The sequence below is a fragment of the Aphelocoma coerulescens genome, chromosome 10 (assembly GCF_041296385.1).
Source record: "Aphelocoma coerulescens isolate FSJ_1873_10779 chromosome 10, UR_Acoe_1.0, whole genome shotgun sequence".
NCBI classification, from domain to species: domain Eukaryota; kingdom Metazoa; phylum Chordata; class Aves; order Passeriformes; family Corvidae; genus Aphelocoma; species Aphelocoma coerulescens.
In genome coordinates, this window is record NC_091024.1 from 4,642,395 (window position 1) to 4,661,996 (window position 19,602).

General features: G+C 43.3%; 1 protein-coding gene across 9 annotated transcripts in view; it reads right to left on the minus strand.

Moving 5' to 3' along the window:
• The window catches only part of LOC138116653 (cell surface hyaluronidase-like), a 49,387-nt gene that overhangs the window by 13,919 nt on the left and 15,866 nt on the right, over positions 1-19,602 (minus strand). For 6 of the 9 annotated variants that reach the window (XM_069026168.1, XM_069026163.1, XM_069026164.1 and 3 more), the window contains one exon: positions 12,781-12,988. In XM_069026168.1, coding sequence (XP_068882269.1) covers positions 12,781-12,988 — 208 coding nt within the window. Of the gene's footprint in view, positions 1-1,950; positions 3,527-3,984; positions 4,139-12,780; positions 12,989-19,602 lie in introns of those variants that run through there. The other 3 variants (XM_069026170.1, XM_069026169.1, XM_069026166.1) reach the window with 2 other exon arrangements.

Genomic DNA, 19,602 nt, shown 5'->3' on the forward strand with positions numbered 1-19,602 from the left:
CATGGGGTGCTGCACCATGGATGTGGGGTGCTGGGCAGCCACTGGCCTCTCTGGGAAGGGGTTGGGACCAAAACACCCCGCCAGAGAAGGAACAGCAGCTGTGCTTAGGCTGTTGTGCAGAGGAACCCAGGTTTGCTTGGAGTTACCAGCACCAGCTCTCTTTGTTGCAGAGCTCAGCCCAAAGCATGCATGACAGAAGCTCCAAGGCAGCCAGGTCTTCTGGCCTTTAGTGTTCATTTTTATTTCTAACTGTTCCAAGTATGTTTTCAATCCTGTCCATGCTGCAATTCAGGCTAAGGAAATTATATAAACAGCTCAGTTCAGCTCCAGGATCAAAAAGATGCATGAGTTTTACAGGGGTTCTTCATTCTATTTCTTTTAAAACTAAATATTTGTTTCTACTTGTCTGGAAGAAAGAATGAGTAAGCTTGGTTCCTTTCCAAGGATCCAGCATGTGGGGTTAAAAAAAGAAGGGGCAACATCCCACTCATTATGAAATAGCCTAAAAAACAACAACAGGAAAAGAAAAAAGCTAATCCAAAAACTTCTGTACTCTGAAAGGCTAAAAAAATAACTGCTGAACTAAACAGAGAACCAGAATGCTGATACTGCCAGAATTCAGTTAGGTTAGAGCCCAGTCTGTATGTGCCAGGTCCAGATGGCTGCTGGCAGCTCATGGGTCTTCCCCCCCAGACCCACACGTGTGACCATTTTTCCTGTTATTTAGTAGTAAACAACCTGTTTACAGAATTTGGGCAATCTTTTTTTTATTATCCCTTCTTTTTAAAAAAGGAAGATTAATTACTAAATTGATGTTTCACAATTCCTGTGATGAGAGAGACCTGGCCATCTTCAAGGAGCCTGGTTAGCAGGGAAGGCATTCCGGGATTCGATTGCTCATGTGTTATGGTCGAATGAATAAATATATCCCATCTTATTTTCAAATCTGGCATTTGTGGATTGATTCCTGAAGTAGCTGCTTAGTCAGGTGAAGCATCATGGGACTCATGGTTAAACCACAAAACACTTTTTTCCTGCCTAACTATTTTAGCTGACTGAGAAACGTGGTTTCGTAACATGTTTTTTTTAACCAAAGGTGTCCTAAAGTCTCACAAAGACAGTGCAAGAGTTTTTGGACAGTCTTCATGGCTTCAGAATAAAAGATGTGCTTTGGTGCTCTCCTTTTTTCACACAATCTGATTTTTAGAATGTGATTATTTTAGAAATCTCTTCTCATGGGAATATGAAGAGGTTGAAGCTTCACAAACTGTCTCAGTGTTGGTCACGAGAGGGTTCTTTTTCATGGCCCCTTGGGGTACAATGGGTTTAAACAAATATTTACACCGTGCCCACACCTGCAGCAACCTGAGCAGCAGGGATGCACAAGGAACTCAGTCCAGCCAAGAAATCAGCCCTTTTCTGAGCAGCACTGCAAATCCCTGCTCGGATACAGACACAGACCTACCCCAGGTACTCCAGCCTGGAAACCCATTTTGACCTGAAATCAGTGAAGAGAGCATGCAAGGTAGACAGACCTGGATTTTAACTATGAGAAAGAGAAAGGAGGTGCTGGGGTAAGAGAAAGACCCCAGGGCTTGCTGCCCACCCAGGGCACAGCAGGGCTCACCCTGAAGCTCTGTTGAGGTGGAAGAGATGCTCAGGTTCCACAGAGAGCACGGGCCCAGGAGGGAACAGTGAGGTTGTGCTGGACACTGTGCACTGTCCCTGTCCCTCACTGGGATATCTGCCACCACCTGGAAAAAGGCTTCCCTGGGATAGCAGAGGTGACAGGCAGCCAGTCTCCTCTGTCAGCAAAAAGGGCAGGCAGGGCCAAAGGGAAAAAATGCACTTAAGGGCTTGAGTATGAGAGAGATGGTCTGCAGCCAAGAGTACAGTCTTCAGAGGAAAGCAAAGAAATGCCCTTTGAGGTTCTCTTTCTGCTTTAAAAAAACACAACAAATCCTCAAAGCCAAAGAAAAACAGATTTTTTTTTTCTTTGTCTGGAAACAACGGCTGCTTATTACAAAGGTCTGATCCAGGGACCCCGGCTGACCTCCGAGGACTTTGAGTCAGGTGCCAGGATGGCTTCAAACCAGGGATTTTCTCTTCCTTGTGCCATAAGGCTGAGGTACAACCAGTCACATACCCACTCGTGTCTCCTGAGGCAACCAGTTCATGCAGAGCTGCTGCAGGAGAGGGAACCAGCATCCAGCAGACATTTCACCGGGGGCACTGATTCAGGAATTAGAAAGTAATCTCCGATTTGAACCAGAGCCACAGCCTAAAGAGACCTGCTTCCTCCACTTTACTGCAAGGTTTATTATGATGGTTTCCATTAAAACTCCCTCTCCCTGGCTGTTTCTTCAATGTCAGTTTAGAATAACCAAGGATAAAGTTAAATCATCTTTTAACTCCTGTTTACCCAAATTTCGGCGTACACATTTACAAAAAAAAAAGGTCCCTATGGCTTTCCTTCATCCTGTGATTCTCATTGCCAGCCTCTTTCAGAGAAAAAAAAAAGCTCCAAACTAAAAACCTTTGGTACAAGCCTTAGAGCCAAAGCTGCAGTTATAATACAGTTCTTATACTGATGGAAAGGATCTCCCACAAAAGACCCCAGCATCCATTCCTGTCTGTGAGATGCACTTGTGCTATGCAGAGCAGAAAACCACAAGAAGTTTACACTTGAAAAGAAAAACTGAACACCAAGATAATTAGCTTTTTGGGGTTTTTCTCCTTCCTCCCCTCTTAAGTGGCTCAGTGTGTAACACCAAGATGCCTGAACCAGTACTATGGTTTGCTTTCCTTGTGTCACCAAAACCAGCCAGGATTTAAATGTATTCTTTGAAATACATCTGGATTCCTGGTTAAAATGGAAAATATAAATTTGGCTTACAGAAAGAAAGCATCACCTTCATCATCTGTCTCTCTTCATTCTAAAAAGCTCAGGAAGTCCAAGTTTCTCCAAAGGATTCCCTGAGGTGACCCACCACCCATGCCTGCTTGCAGAGTGGTAAATGAGGGGAAACCACTTCATTTTGGTGAAATCAGGGGATCTGCATGCCTGGACCTTTGCTTTACACATGGAGAGCAATAAAGCAAAGCTATTTCAGCTTTGTTCTGGTTTTTTCATTAAAACAAAACAAAGCTATCTACAGGATGGAAGAGGGGACAGGCTGTTCTAAAATAATAAATCAAAGCCACACAAAGACCCATCAGCTTAAGCCAGATACTGCCCTCTAGATTTTAACCAACTCCAGCTGTGTCATAACACAGGACAGCTCAAAAACGGATGTATTTTCAGATGATCTGGCCTCTGACTAGAGGAAATGAAAGAAGTGCACCAGAGCCATATTCATGGAATATTTTAAGGATGGAGTCCCAAGACATTTGGCTGTTTCATAAGGGTGATTTGCATTGCGTGAGCAGATTTCATCCCCTGAAGTCACCATCACAAAAAGAGCTTGTCACTCCCCCAGATGCTGGGAACCAGCTTTGGTGCTGGACTATGCTGACTGCCACCTCCCTGAGGAATGAGAAAGGCATTAGAAAAGGAAACTAGAGGGTGAAAGAATAAAAAAAAAAAAAAAAAAAAAAAAAAAAAACATGAAAAAACCCCAGCTGTGACCATCTTAAGTTGCCAGGTCATTTGGGAATAGGAGTGCTGCAGTCTGGTGTGCACGTGAGCAGGCTGAGTGAAGTAATGAAATAAATTACACCAGAACTGAAAAGATCAAATGAAAAGCACCTCCTCTGGAGTTTGTAGAGGAAGAGATGGAAATAAGTACTTTCTCACAACAAAGGGCTTGGAAAGAGTTGTGACAAAGGAGGGCATTAGAAATTATCCTCTACGTAAATATTGGAAAGATTAAGGGAGTTGTTTTCTCTTTTAATTAGTGGTATTTAACAGCTTCCTGTTTAGTTCTGTGTTTCAGTTCTGTTTCTTCAGCTTGTACAAAACCCACTGTAAACCCTCCAAAATACCTGTCTGTGTGGCTGAGCTGGGCTCCAGCACCTCCAGGAAAAGCAGAGGAAGAGACGTCAGCACGGCTGCAGGAGGGTTCCTGTGACCCTGCCTTGCAGCTGGGCAGAGGATGGGGGTTAGATGCCATTGCCAAAACTGAGGGAGAGGTGCAGCCTGGGGCAACAAGCAGTAATTAGGCATGGGATGTCTGGGACATGGAGTTCAAAGTAAAACAGATGTGTGTGCATCTTCCTCAGCCACTGCACTGGCCACCGAGGACCTCCTGGCTGGTCCCGAGTGCAGGAAGCCTTCCTCTCTTTCAGGGTGGTGAATAAACCATGGGTCCTGCTTCATTTCTCTGCTTAAACCTCTCAATTCTGTATTAATTAGCAGCTGCTACTCTGGGGTGAATATTTGCAGGCAGAAAAAGAAAAATTGGAACCAGCCTAAGCATCCTGTAGGTGATTCCTACTTTTGCCACTCTCAGTACTGGCTCATCAGGAGCACCACAGGTGCCTGGAGGCTTGTGGACACACACAGGACTGACAAGAAATGAAAACACTGAATTCATGGTAGATCCCAAATTACAAATTCAAAGTAAGTTCAGAGCCCTACATGAAGGCTGGGGCAACATATGTAGCTTTAGATGCTCTTGTGCTTAAAGACCAGCACGAACAAAGGAGACAAACTCACTTAAAACTCAAGGAGTGGAAGTCAGACTTGATAAATAAAAAGCCAGTGGAGAAATACACATTTTTTTTGTCTTCTACTTTCATTCTTAGGAGTTTCTTGCAAGAGAAATTAATGAAATGAAAATATTTTTAGGTAGAAAGTCTAACTTTCCAGTTTAAATAACAGTATGTGTGTAGAAAACTAACTTGAGCTGTTTAAGGTATTTGCACCCCAAAACTAAGTAACTGCATTCACAACCTTTTCTTGTGAAAAAGTCAATTTCATTTTATACATAAGGAACATTCTTCTTACTTTTTTTCATTCTTGTTCTTAATCAGGCCAACATTTTATGTTTTTACCAAAAAAATTTGGTCTTTGAAGGAGAAAAGCTAACTATATGCTAGCAAAAAGTCAGTGTTTAGTGGGTCCTAACAGTTTTAAACATTATTTTGAAATTTTTGTGAATCTGCTGACACCAGAATGCATAAAACCTGACACTTCTGCCCCTCTGGTACTGTCATTCAACAATCCCCACTGTGCACTTGATGCATTTTTACCATTGTGCTTAGCCTGCTTGTTTTCTTTGGGAAATGGATGGATGAAACAAACCCAAGAAGTCTTTTGGGGTTTTTTTTCACTAGGATATTGGCATTTGCTGTTCTGGCTCTTTCAGGTGAAGCAAAAACATCAGACAAAGTGTTAAAAAATTGTTCTTCTGTTTTGGCAATGAGCAGGCTTCCCGGGATAAGCAGAAGCATAAAAAGGACAGGGGAAAGGCAAGAAAGCAGGCAAGAGGTTTCCTGTTCTCAGACATGTGGTAGATAGAGATCTGCACGTACACACATCCATACCTCTTTTACAACCCTCAGAACACCCCCTCCAGTTCAACTCTGAACTCTCAGAAGCAAAGACACTCAGAGATATGTGATCAAGCAGGCAAAGGAGGGGAGTCTTCTGTGAGTGGTGGGATGCAAAGCGAGTCACGTAACTTGGAGATGAGATTTGGCTGGAATAAACACAGAAAAAGTGCATGTCTAGGGCTCTGACTGCCTGGGAGAGGATGAATAACACTTGTTCTGAATTGTGAGCAATACACAATATTGGTTACATCAGGTGGAGTATGAGTCCTGGGCAAATGGGTATCACCTAGTGCTGGGTTTTCTGGTTGTCCTGGATGTCAATCCTGGCTGTATTTTAGTAAAAGGAACCTCTAAGCTGATGAATGTTTTTCTAGAAAACAGCCCTACCATGTTTATTGACATGGTGTGTCACATAGCTGATGAACATGGAAGTGCACAGTCCAAATCCTGACTTCACTGACGAAAATCTGGGGTAAACTAACGAGGGAATGCCATAGAGCACAACTAAAAATTACATATTTTTTCCTTGGGCTTGAACAAACAAGAGAGTTCCATCCAGTGAGTCAGTCTCCCCCAACTGTTATTACTCCTATTTAAAAACAACCCCTCTGACATTTTGTTCAACATCTACGTGAGCTGAACTTTCAAAGGGAGTGAGAGAACTGGGAATTTAAAACTTTCCTGCTCGTAATATGGGAACCAAGCAGAAATCCCCACGTGCTGCTTTGGTAAGTTTGTCTCTCACAGACTGAATTTTATACTTCAAAGGACAAAAAGAAGCATAGCCCCCATTTAGCCTCCAACCCATCCCAAGAATAAATCGCAGGAGGTCAGTGCTTCTTGCTCTCAGTGAGGATACAGCTGGTTTTTCTCTCAAAAAATTTCTCCCAACCTCCCAACAACTTGCCCAGCACTTGGCTGAATCTCCTCTGGCACAAAACCTGCTTTCAGGACAGCTCACCTCATTTTCTGCCAGCATCACTGGTGGGGAAAGAGGAATGAGAAATACCCACACATCTCACTGGTACTGAGAAGATCAGAGAAGGGGCTGCAAAGGATCTGGCCGTGTCTCTGCCACTTTCTCCCAGTTCCAGCTGTTTTCCTTGAGCCCTCATTCCCTACCAGCTCCCTGCAGCTGTCACTCACTCCTCTTTTGTTAGGTTTTGGCTTTTTTAAAGGTTTCCTGCCGTCAGCTCAGGTCCAGCAAACACAACCAACCCCCACCCAATGACAAACAGGGCTACTGGGTGAACATCCAGCTGATTTTTTCCAGGGCCTTGCTATTGAGGATAGGCTCTTCTGGAGGACTGCTTGTTTCAGGGATTGTAACAAGTGAGGTGTGTGTTTAGCTAACTAGAGTCAGCTGTATTGGGATTTAAAGGCCTTTCCTAAATAGTGCTGTTTAGGAAATGCCATTAAAAATCCAAAAGCATAGGCCATATTTTAATATAAATTAAAATTTTTATCCACATCTCCTTAGGCAAAAAGAATGATTCTTGGTTTTGTGAAGCTCAACAAATTACAGGAGGGATCCTGCCCTGAGGTACAGATCTGCTGATCTTCATGAAACCACAGTCTGACTCAGACAGCATTTGGCTTGCAGACAAATGTATTCAAGCAAAAGTAAGAACTTCCTGCATTTAAACACACTACATCATCTTATCATCTCTTTTCCCACCCTACATGTTTTCATGGGGGAGTTACATGCCAATTCAATTGCCATCTTTTTAATGTCTTCCTAAATTCTCTATCACAGACTTACTGTGTATTTTGTATTTTCCTGCTGCTGTGCCTTGGATGCACATCAGGTCAGGAGATGCTCCCTCGAGACCACCAGTCCCTGGGCCAGGAGAAGGAAAAAAGCAGGGAAAACCCCTCAGGTTTCATATGCCAGGCTGCAAAGTGACAAGCAGCTTGGTTTGCCACGGCCATCTGGGTGTGATGCTCAGATTGTTCTAATTCCTGCTGTAATGTGATCATCTCAGGAAGGATGTGTCTCCTCAGAGCCATCTTGTTAATCCCAGCTGCAGAGGACAGAGAGCAGCAAGGGAGCAGGTGAGGAGGCAAAGACTTCAGGGCTTTAGGATCACTCAGACACAGCAATGCCAGCACTGGCTTCACCCAACTGTACTGAGTGGGGCAATCTGCAACCTGGTGTTCTGGCAAATGTTTCAGCTTCCTTCCAATTAGAAAAAATATATCTATATCTCTTGTGGTTTTCCTCCATGAGTTGATCTGTGGGTGATTTAAGGGATTTAAATAGACAGAAGGGAATTCAAATATATCTGCTGACTTCTGTGTTGTGTGGATGATTAACTCTGAATCACAGATGTTATCAGGAGGGGCAGGCTATGAAACCCAAGTAGCATTTTATTATTATTGGAAATAGTGGTGATGTTCTTTGTATTGCATCCAGTTCTAGGAGATGGAGGGGTCAGGACTCATGCACATATAACAAGAAGAAAGCATTCACAGCCCTAAACTGTGAGCTCCACTACGCCTTCCTGAGCATTTATCAATCTGGGAAGCAAGAGGAAAAGCTCACTTGGAACTAATCTGAAAAAAGAAACAATTTAGGAAATATCTCTAAACTGGGCAAGACTGCAACAAGCACATTCTAGCCTTGTCTTGTTATCTTTGTTTTTCTCCAGACCTTATCACTGCCAAGGAATTTAATCGCAAAAATGACAAGTAGCTGAAAGTATGAATCAGACTGGCATTGAATAATAAGCCATAGGAAAAAATCTACCTACACAACCTTGGCAAATACAAATATGAGGAGTCCCCCAGAGTCTCAGTGCAGACTTGGGCTGTGTAAGTTTCCCTGCACTGAAATCTCCACATCTGGATAGGTTGCAGCCTCCTGGAGGCTTTGTGTCACCCAAGGTCAAAAGGGTCTGGGATTTTTAAAGTTTAGACATAAGCTCATGTTGGGCTCTTGAATTTTCAGATAATTGAGATTATTCACTGGTGAACATGATAACAAGCCCCAGCACAGGTCTTCAGCCCATGAAATAGAGGAGTTGAGCAGTGAACTTGTGCCCATCCCTGCACAAACACCACAGCAGGGGAAAGGCTGAACCCATGCCTGAGCACTCACACGGGCACCTGCCCTTTTGTTTGCTGTTGACAAGAAATTTGGCCCTCTCCCCCTAATTTTTTTTTATAGGACTCTCATAAGGATCCATCTCCTTCATCAAGGCACCAAAGAACACCAATATGATGAGCCTCACTGTACCCCTCCAGGCACATTTCCCTGAATTCTGCTTGTCAAACCACGGCAGAGAGCCCTCACAAGGGGAAACCCTTCCCTCTGAGCCTTAGCAGACACATATAGAGGTATTTCCCTGTTCTCATTAAAAGCAAGGAATGCTTAATCTAACTGCCACTGCTTTCAGGCTGCTTCAACAACATGACTTATTACACTATACTTCAGATACGTGCTTTGAGGAGATAGAATTCTTATCTTTAGATGTGCTGATAGCATAAAGAAGCCTGGCTGACTTACTGAACAGCCCTATGCCTTTGATAATAGTATTTGCCTTTGCTGCTTTTGTGATTAGAAAATTTGCACAGGCACAAGGCCTGGGTCATTAAATTGAAGGATTAAATTTCTGACTCTGATTACTCTATGAAGTGCCAATCTTTGTACTGCAAAAGAAAGCGCTTACTCGCAACCAAATAATGTTTTCAATCCTCTCCTCCAGGCTTACCAGCCTCTCTTCCATCTTGTAACAAGCCTGATGTTCTCTGTAGACCTTTTGTGCTTCAGGACAATAATTTTGAGGAGAGCCCTTTACCAAGTCTTACAGATAATTCTCAAACTTCTATGAAGCAGAAAAAAAAAATACCAACACACACCCCTCCCCCCCCCAAAAAAACAACCCCAAAAACCCCACAGCCACTCCAACGAAGAGACAAAACCCATGGAGAAGGGGTCTGAGGCTTCATAAAGGTTTTGCACACACTTTTTCTGCCCTGAAAGAAACCCTCAGCAGATCTGGACTGACTCTGGAGCACACTTCATTCCTATAGCCATTAAAATTCCAGCCTGTGCTCTCCTGTTCACTTGCCAAAACATTCAGAAGTTACTTGCCCTGCACTACCCCTTTCCAGAAGCATCAATACCTGTCCTCCTGCTCATCCTCGCAGGGAAACTCCCAGGCATTAGACAGACAACTCTTACCTATAGCTTAATCGGGCATTTCTGCTGAGGCTGCAGTGTTCCCCAGCAGGCTGAAAACACAACCTGCGGGTCTCCACCACGCCTTTATGTTTGCCCATCAGTCAGTGGGAGACACAGATCCCCTGACAAATGCAAGGCAGCCCATCTCTCCCAGGGAGCGACGCTGGCGGGTGTGGGACAGCCCGTCTGCAGCACATGGCAGCATGTGGAGACAACAGGAATTCTGCTTGGTTCAGCCACGTAGTTTGATGGAAACAAAGAAACTGAAGGATTACTCTAAACGTGGTTTGAATCAGTGGGAGGAAGGCACAAGTACTGCAGCAAGAAAGAAAGAGCACAACAGAAAGATAAAGATCTGCTGGGTGCCTGTGCTGTAACTGGTGTCCTCCTCCACTGAGCACATCCACCCGAGCGGTGCCTCTGAACTCACTGGACAAGATTCCCAGCTCACAGCGCTGCCAATTTCAGCTGAGTCATGTGAATTCATCCCCACCAGCTCCTGCCCACCCCAGGAATCTGGGCGTTCCAGCCTTCTAACAGATGTCTGGACTGGCACAGGTTCTACTGGGTCTTTCTACGGTGCCTCAGAGGCAGGGAAAGCGTTAATCATGCAAGTATTGAACATTAATGCTATGCCTGACTTCCACAGAAATCCAAATCCTGGTACATATCTCCCTGTCAAATTCTTTATGTCCCCTCTGACCTTCCTTTAGCCAGCACGGAGCAGATGACCCTGGAAGCGTGAGGGCAGCCTGCAAAGGCAGCATCCCGGATATAGCCATCCATCAGCTTGCAAGCACAGGACTGAAAACACTTTAACTGTTCATTCAGGCTATTTCTGAAATTATTAATCCTAGAAGATCACTATTAAAGTTCATCCAAACATGATTTGGTTTGCATCACATGTTTGGCACGGATATGACTATATTAAGAGATCATTTTTTTGGAGATTATACAGTATTTTGAAATTTAAAAGAACAAATAAAACATAAAGCCACTTGAGACAGGTAAAAGTCTGGTTTTCTGTCTCTGATTACTCTGGGCTCCACAATCTGAGATTTCTTTTATTCCAGAAATCATTGGAATACAATGCTTAGTAGAGGTCATACATGAAATTGCTTAGGCAGGCGCTTACTTTCCTTCAAACTCCTAAAACCTCTTTTTGTCCTCAGTTCCTTCACCCTTCCATAGGAATCTCATTTCTCCATGTTTTTCCATGCAGTCTGGGGATTTCACTATTGCATCAGCCCTAAGTCTCACCCTAGTGAGCATCCAGCATACTTGAGGTGTAGACGGAGCAGCCACAAAATTCATTCCAAATTATTTCTTAGCAAGATGCTCTAAACAAAATGAAGTAAAATTGTGGTTTTCCTTTGTTGCATTATATTTCTTGCTTATGATTCTTCAAAACAGATACCTTGCCAACTGTTTCTGGATCAGAAAACTCTACAAACCTTTGCCCAGTTCAAATAGCTGGTTTCATAAAAGACAAAGGGAAACACAACCACATTGTGGTTTTCAATAGTAAAATGTAGTTAAATTGATGCTTGAACGAGAGTTAAACTTCAGGCTGAGCTTTACCACAGTCCTGGTGCTGCCTTCAAATTTATATCCATGCTTGAAGATTGTGGGCCAAAGCTTTGGCAAGTGTGAATTGGCCATCAGTGACTTGGCAGAAGATTTAGCTCTGCAACTGCAAGGAGAGAGCTCACCATTTTAAAACAGATAATAATTGCAAAGCTCACATTGTCCATGAGCAACTAGTAGGTGTTCCTCTTCCTTAAAGTACACAAAGATATACTAATACAGAAAATAGCGATTTAATTCTGGTAACTCCCCTGTGACAGGAGTGTCCAAACAAGTGATGATGTAGCAACTCAGTCAGGGCCCTACAACTACTGCATCTTTAAATCAAGAGGCCAGGTGTGTGTCACTCCCTGGAATGGGCACATATAAAGAGGAAACACTGCCTTTCTCAGGTGCATTCCCATGGGCCTTCATAATGGGAACAAAGGACAGTACTTTTAGACTTTTTCAGCTCCAAAGTTCAGGGGAACTAAAGACAGCTCAACCATCTTACCCCAAACTCACAGCAGGGACATTCTGCTGCAGGAGCAGCGGATGGGTGTGGGATTTGGTGGTTAATACTGGAGGGACTTGGGAGCCCTCCAGGTTTACCAGCAGAGCATGCTGCTTCTTGTCCCAGTGCCTTTGCCTTCTTTCATGCCAACTATCTCAAACCTGCTTTGGAAACCTGAGCCTCTGTTGTGCGTAGTCAGGTCAGGTTTCACTTGCAAACCTCTGTTCTTTCACCACAGTGTGTTTTTAACAACAGCTGAGGACTCAGACAAACTGCAGAAGCCAAGGTGAGGGCCAGGCTTTCTTGGGGTGCTCATCCTCTGCAGCATCTCTGTGCAAGCCATGGCAATGCCCACCCATGCTAAGGTGACTGGGCTTCAGTTTTCTCCTAACAGTGGAACCAGCACAAAGCACAAGTAATTCCACTAAAATAAGAACAGCACTAAAGACCATAAATGAAATAATGCAAAATTAAGAAGATTGCAAGGGAAAAAAGCAGCATCTAAAATGGATATACCCTGTCTTTATACAATGCTAAGAAAACATGTGAAATAAATAGAGCACAGCCTGCAATTTGGCTGTGCTGAGACCTACCATTTTAAAGCTTTAGTTAGAAAGAAGCAATGATTCCAGTTTGGATTACAGAAGATGCAAAGTTTTGTGCACATTCTGATGTATTTCTGCACTTTATATATATGGGAGATAAATTATGTGTGCAGCAACTAGTACAAATAAATGAACCAGAGCCAGAGCTCTTCTGGAGGGATTTCAGGGACAGCAGGCCAGGACTTACTTGGATTCTATTTCAAAACTTCCTGGAAAGAGAAGCCTCTCTGCACATCAAAAAAGCTGGAATAGAGTGAAAGCAGAAGCATCTCTTTGCATTAGTTAGTGTCAACCTTTAAAACCTTGCTTCCACACTCCCAGAAATTGCTGAGACCTTTGAAAGGTCACTGATGAATATTTTGGGAAAATGAAAGAGCTCCAGACCTTGGGGAAAAAAAAAAAAAAAGCAGTACCTGTTGATGTTGATGTGGTCCAGCATGACATCCTCAGGTGCTCTGCCATCTCACTGGATGAGATAATCCTGCTCGAGCAGGAGGACAGGCTGGTGCTGCTGGAACACAGCTCCCTGTTCACGCCTTGCAGCTGCACGGGATGGGAAGGGAATGCTGCTCTGGCAGTGCACAAGGTCAGGTTCTCGGGGCATCTGGCCTGGATATAAAGCTGAGGGTGAAAGGAAAATGACAAACATATCCATTAAAGCAGCCAGGGCAGCCGTAACATGTGCATTTGATCATCGTTGCCTGAAAAGGATTTTTGCCAATGAAGAGTTCAGAACATTTGGAAAGTCACTGAAACATTTCCAGTTCAAATAAAAAGGTAAACCAGAAATAGCATCTGCAGCCATCCATGGAGACACCATGAAGTGAGATATGAGTTGTACAGTGCCGTAAAAATGTTCACTGTTCAAAGTCTTTAGGGAGAAGGGTAATCAAGGAAGCATCACAAAGTAACTCTTTTTTTATGAATTCAAATAACTCTGCTTTAAAAACAGGCTTATTCCATTGAAAATACAGAAAACTGAAGTTATTTCAGTGGGCTTTGGATTAGGTCCAGTTATCTAATAGAATCCACATCTTTGCTCTCAGGTAGCAGACTAGGCTGAAATTCTGGGGGCTGAAACTCGATGTCCTGACTATATGACCTTATAGACTAAATACCAAGGTCCAAGGCTTCAGCAAAGCTCTTCATGCAGGGACTGAGAGATGCCTCTGACCTGTAGTTCAACTCTACAGACCAGCTACAAAACCACACTCCAGCTGAGTGCGTTTTCTGCCCTGCCATCACTCAAGCAAAGCCAAATTCATGTGGCAAACATTAGTTTTAAGGCATGACGCTCTGCTGCTTTCCAACATGTGAAATTCCAGTGCAAAAGGAGAATGCACAGCTAGTCATACAATTCCATCTCTGCACGCAGGGCTGTTGCAGGCAGCCTGTCATGTTCACTGAAGGGTTTCAGATGCACAAAGGACAGATGAGGACATCTATAATCCTGCTGCCCTCATTCTCCCACAGTGTAGAATAACACTCTTTGCATCGAGAACTTAAAACATCCAACATAAAAATCCATGGTAGCTCAGAAATGTCTAAGCTTCTACATGAGCATCCATCCATCAAAATTATTTTTAAACTCAATTTGTGTCTTTGAGGTAGATCTAAATGGAAGCAGTAGTTTCTTATCAGATTTTAATTTCTTAAGGATACAAGTGTGGCCAAGACAAGCAGAGAGGCTGAGACTCCATCTATCAGGACATCTGCCTGCTAATGCAGGGCTCTCACATCTCCAGATCTGCTTATCTTCCTCTCATCTACACAAACAGAAAGCTCTGCAAAACCAGACTGTCTCTCATTGGTTTGTATGTGGGCTTATTTTAGTTAGGGATTCTAGCAAGTTCAGCCCCTAGTTCCAGTTTCATGCTCAGAAGGATCCCACAGTTGTGCCTGCTCCTGGGGTTGAGTCTGAGCTCCTAAGGATCTCCAGGAGATAGGCCATCTTTTCCTAACCCTCCCCTCACCCCTGGACCCAGCAGCCTCAATGCTGAATGCTTAAGTTAAACGTTTGGGTCTCGTGCCAAAGGAACAGTCTAAAAGTGGTTGTGAATGTCTCTCAGACATTTAGTCCACTCCTCCTTTCACACCATTGCACTTCAATGATGAGAAGCTATTCTGAATGGTGTCTGCAGGTACTAGAAGATTAAAGTGGATCCTAGAATGACATTAACATAAATTTTTCCTGATGGCTGGTACTACTGATCAAGTAATTCACTCCAAACAATCTCTGAGCAGCAGCCTGTTTGCTCATTCTTGATGGATCAAGGAAGAATAAATTATTTGTACAGTCTGATTAAAAAGCCTTTTATATCTATGAAACCAAGAAGAAAAACTTATTTTGCATTCACATTCAAACCATGATTGGAAAGCCAATAACACACAGTTCAATAAACCTCATTTCAATCTCACTTGGCCCCATCAGCATGGGGTAATGCTGAGGTCAGAGCAGGGGATCAGTCAGGTACATTCAGAGCTGAAATCCCATCAGTGTATTAATTGTTCTCAATCCAAACAGCATTTTCTAACAAAAACCAGTTGGAATGAACACTTATACTGCACTTACTACAAAATGAAATGCACCAATGAAAAGCCAAGGAAGGAAGGAGATGCTGTCAATGAGTCCCAAAGCTTCCTGTATTACAGACTACCAAGAACAAAAGATTCCTATGTACCTTAAGCTACTTGTGTAAAGACTAGAAAACCAAAGCATACAGTGAGAGAGCTATGCATGGCCAATACTGCTTGCTACTCTTATGAGTCCAAGGAAGTGCTGGGAGAATTTACAGAATGCTTCAATAAGATGATGAGGAAAGGAGATTTATTGCTAGAATTTTCCTCCAGGTGTGTAGGGACCAAGCCACAAGTCTGACATTAAGGATAATGATCACAGCTGTTTGGAGAAGGAAATGGTGATAACTAGAACAAGGGAAAATGCCACATGTGCATTATAGAAACGTTGGTAAAAATACTTGTAAATTACTTGTGAAGTGACATTTGGTCTCCTGCAATGACAAACAATGGCCACTGAGTGAATGCTCTCCAGAACTGCAGGACACCAAGAGTGTGATTTTCAGTCCCATGGAAATACAATAATGTATCTGACAGATCTTTAAACATGTTTCTTACTAAAGGAGGTTACAGCCCTGACCAAAAAAAAACAGGTCCTATATGAAGAGACTGTTTTGCCCATGTGGAGCATCACTAGGTCAACAGGAATGAAAAATCCATCTTCCTTAGAACCACTGTCTTAATTTTTGGTTACTTCTATCAAAATCTTTTAAAGAAAATGGGTCACAAAGAGATTTTAAAATAAGAGAAGTGGTGACAGCTTAATGTGGTTGGAGAAGAAAAGCTGGTTAAAACATTATAAATGTGAGCCTTCTAATTGCTTGGGTGGTTTAATGGACATAGTTGTCATTTTAGCTGCTTGACACTTCACGCTGAAGAGATGTGTCAGATTTCCCCATGCTTACATGGCAATTTTCCCAAGTAGATTGTGAAACTGAGAAGATAAGTTCTTTACAATTCAGGGGGATCTGCTATTCAACTGGAGAGTGAGTATGAAGATAAGGAACATGCCAAGTATTGGAAATGACAATCTTGATTTCTGAGAAAAGGTCTTCTTGCTTTCTTGTTTCGTTCCTGCTGCTTTTGTCCTGCAGTGCTGTCAGCTGTCAAGTTGGGGCAGAAAACCTTTAAAATGAGAAGATCAAAACATACCTTCTCCCTTTCTGGTTGAGTGACTGTTCAAAAAATGTCAATGACTTAGGGAAAACATTTTCTTGATGAAATTTCCAAGACTTTAAAATTCTTGCAGAAAAAAAAAAATAGGTAGCCTTCTTTCTCTAGGCCATGCTGGGATGTCACTAGCATCAGGAAAGCTACAGTGATTTTCAACTGGTGTACATCAGAGATCCAAACTGAACCTCTTTATCCAAATACAGACACCATGAACTGAAAAACATCTCGCAGGCTTTTCCTTCTTCCCAGTCTGTGAGGTGCTGGTAATCCTCAAGCACCACAGACATCCTGGGACTGTATGGTTTTCCTGTGGCCAGAAAAGCACTGCTCACTCCCCCCTGCATCTCTTGCTTGCTTTACACTTAAGAGCATCACTACCAACACCAGCCACGAGTCCACAGAACCCCCTGAAGAGGTGAAACCCAGAGATGCAGGACCAGCACAATTGCAAACATTCCCTGCAAGAACAGAGTTAACAAAAATTTACTAATTTCTGTTTCAGCCAACGGTGGTGAGGTAGTGAATAAGTGAACTGGTGTAAAATCAACAGCATTTCCTAGAGTATTTTAGAATTGCAAGGCATCAATTTTTTTAGTTCAAAACCAACACTAGTTTGGCTATGTGGCAGTCTCTTATGACTGTCTAACACCTTTTTAAGCTTATTAAAGAAAACAGCACACACTGCCAAAACTCTGCTTATTTTAATAAAGACTAATACCAAAAAAGAGAAGTTTCACAGCCTCCCCTGATGAGTTGCTGTGAAGTCTGCAGGCAAGCAGTAAATGCACAGCTTCAACTGCCCAGTGGAAACCAAGGCACTTGTCTTAAAATTCATATAAAAATCAGAAAAGGTTTAGGAATCCCATTTACATTTTACCAAGTATTGCAGGTGTCAGGGAGTCTCCAGTTCAGTGCCACTGGAAATCTCACATGCCTACATGGAGAGAACTATGAAGCCTCTCCCTACGTATTTATTCCTTTATTGGCCTTTGCAACAGATGCAAGTCAGGCTGATGGGACACCAAGGACCTCGGTGCCCTGATGATGAAGTCTGAGTGACTCAGAGACTGCCAGAAGATGTGGTGCTGACAGCTCTTGTGATTTCCCTGTGCCTTTCCCTCTATTTGGTGTTCCTCCTCAAAGCCTTGCTTTATTTACATTACAACATGAGAGTTTCAGCTGTCATTAAAGAGCAAGGGGTTGGTCCTGTTTGGGCAACAATCCTACAAGAGTCCAGAATCGAAAAGGGAGGGCTAAAAGACCTGCTAGTTATTGCCTAGAGAATTTCATCATTTTAAGGTGGTCCCAGAACCACAAGGCATTATTTAGTGCTCCCTGCTGAAGGAAGCCCTTGGACACCACAGGGGGAACGAGACATGGTGCTCCTAGGAGACACTGAGGAGGAAGGGCCATGAACCAACCACAGAGGGTGGGAATGTCAGCCTGAGCTGCCAGATTAAAACCCTCTCAGGAAAGCCCATCCCCAGGATTTTTGGATCTAGAAACACTGCCAGAGGAATTGCTTTTCCCCAGGCGTTTCCTTTCTTGGGCAAATTGCATCCAGGAGAAGAGGAGCATGAAATGGGAATGAAAGAAACCAAGCAGAAAGGAATTAACTATACTCTAGGCACTTAGCTCAGAAAGGATTTGCCTGCAATGTTAGCTGAAGGACTTGGATCTCAGTTTTCCATGCCAAGTAGCCCATCCCTAGACTGACTATCTTGGGCTCCACTCAGCAGTAACATAGGAGTCACTATTTCCTTCAGCTGAAAGGATATTTTCACCTGCTTGCACTAGGGAAGAATAAAAGTTCTTGTCTACCAGAGCTACATGAAAAGGAACAGAAAAACAGATTTTGTAATAAAGTTGTTAAGATCAAAGCAAACCACCCTTCTCCATAATCGGATTCACTCTTTTGGGCTTTTGATCTGAAGTATGACACTCAGAATTTAGCAGACAAACAAGTTACCAGCACCCAGGGTGCTGAGAATCAGAGTGAGGCTGAAATTCTCTAACAGTTATCCTCTTCAATTTAATCAAACCCTGCTGCACGAGACCAATTTCTTCTGCCCTGCACATACATATATTTCCCTCCTCAAAACCCATAAAGTGAAGCATTTAATATGACCTTTACTCATCCTGCTGGATGCTGATTAGTTGAAAAATGCTGGTAAGTAATGGATCCCAGAGAAGTAAATGTTTATGCTTGCCTAAACCTAGCCAAGGAAATTTTCTATGGTGGAAAAACTGTCTCACCACGTAGAGTGCCATAACCAGGAGGATATTAATAGGAATAAAAATATAAATGCCTACTTGTTTGCAACGCTGAATTTAACTGTTAGGTTGCCAGAGCAGGGATGATCATTTCTCTAGACACACAGAGCCAAACTAAGTGCCAAGGACAAAACCCTGTGTCAAAGGGACTGTTTCGTAGGAGCCCAATCCTGTTTCTGCCCAGCCAAAATACACCAGGGTTTTTAATTCTAGTGTTTAGATACTTAAATAGCAACTCCTGCTCTCTGCTGTGCAACTAAAGCAAATGCATCCATTTTTTTTTTTTAGCTTAAGGAGACATGCATACTCTGTGTTTGACTGTGACATTCACTGCTGGGAAGGTTTAATGCCATCCCTCAGCCAGTGATTTCTACGTGGGGAACAAGAATCAGATGTGAGTTTGCATCTCAACCACCCATTTCACCATCCTGAACACAAGTAGGATGTACCAGAATGCAGCACCTTCCATTGCTGAAACACGATTCACCAGAGCAATCCACCAGAGCCCCGTGACAGAGTGGACAAACGCCCGGAACAAGGAAACACCAAACTTTCCCCCAACTGAATTTCCCCTTGGGGCAAAATTTTACCAAATTAATTATTCACCCTTTGTGTGAGTAGTGCTGAGCAGCTTCACTGCACCCCCCTCTCACCGACGATCTGGGCTGGGCTGCCCCGTTACCTGTGCGAGTTTCCCGGGACACATCACCCCATCCCAGCCGGAGCCAGCGGGGCAGCCGGGATGCCACAGCAGGGCGTTGTCTGCTCTGCCCCTGAGGTGTCTGGACACCCTGACACTGAGCCATCCACACCATGGGAGATGGACATTTTGTCACCGTCATTGTCGTTGTTTCCAAACCACTGGCCCAGCCTGCCAAAAAAAACTTTCAGTCCAAGCTAGAGGAGAAAATAAGGTGAAAAATCAGTGCTCAGCTCTACATAAGGACTTGGCTTTGCAGCATTTTGACAGTGATACAGATGGAACTAGGAAGCTCTATTGTCTGAGCAAAGAGTTTTGTTTTGGCTCTTCTATTTAGAAAAAAATGCCAGCCATGTTGGTTCTCCCTCTCATTTCTTAATCCCAGGAGATATTTTCACAAAAAATTAGACTTTTGGTTCTTTGAAGTGCACCCACACCACCATGTGTTGCAAGAAATCACACAGCAATAAATTGAATGGTGGCAAAAGAAGAGGATGACTGAAAGTGTAGG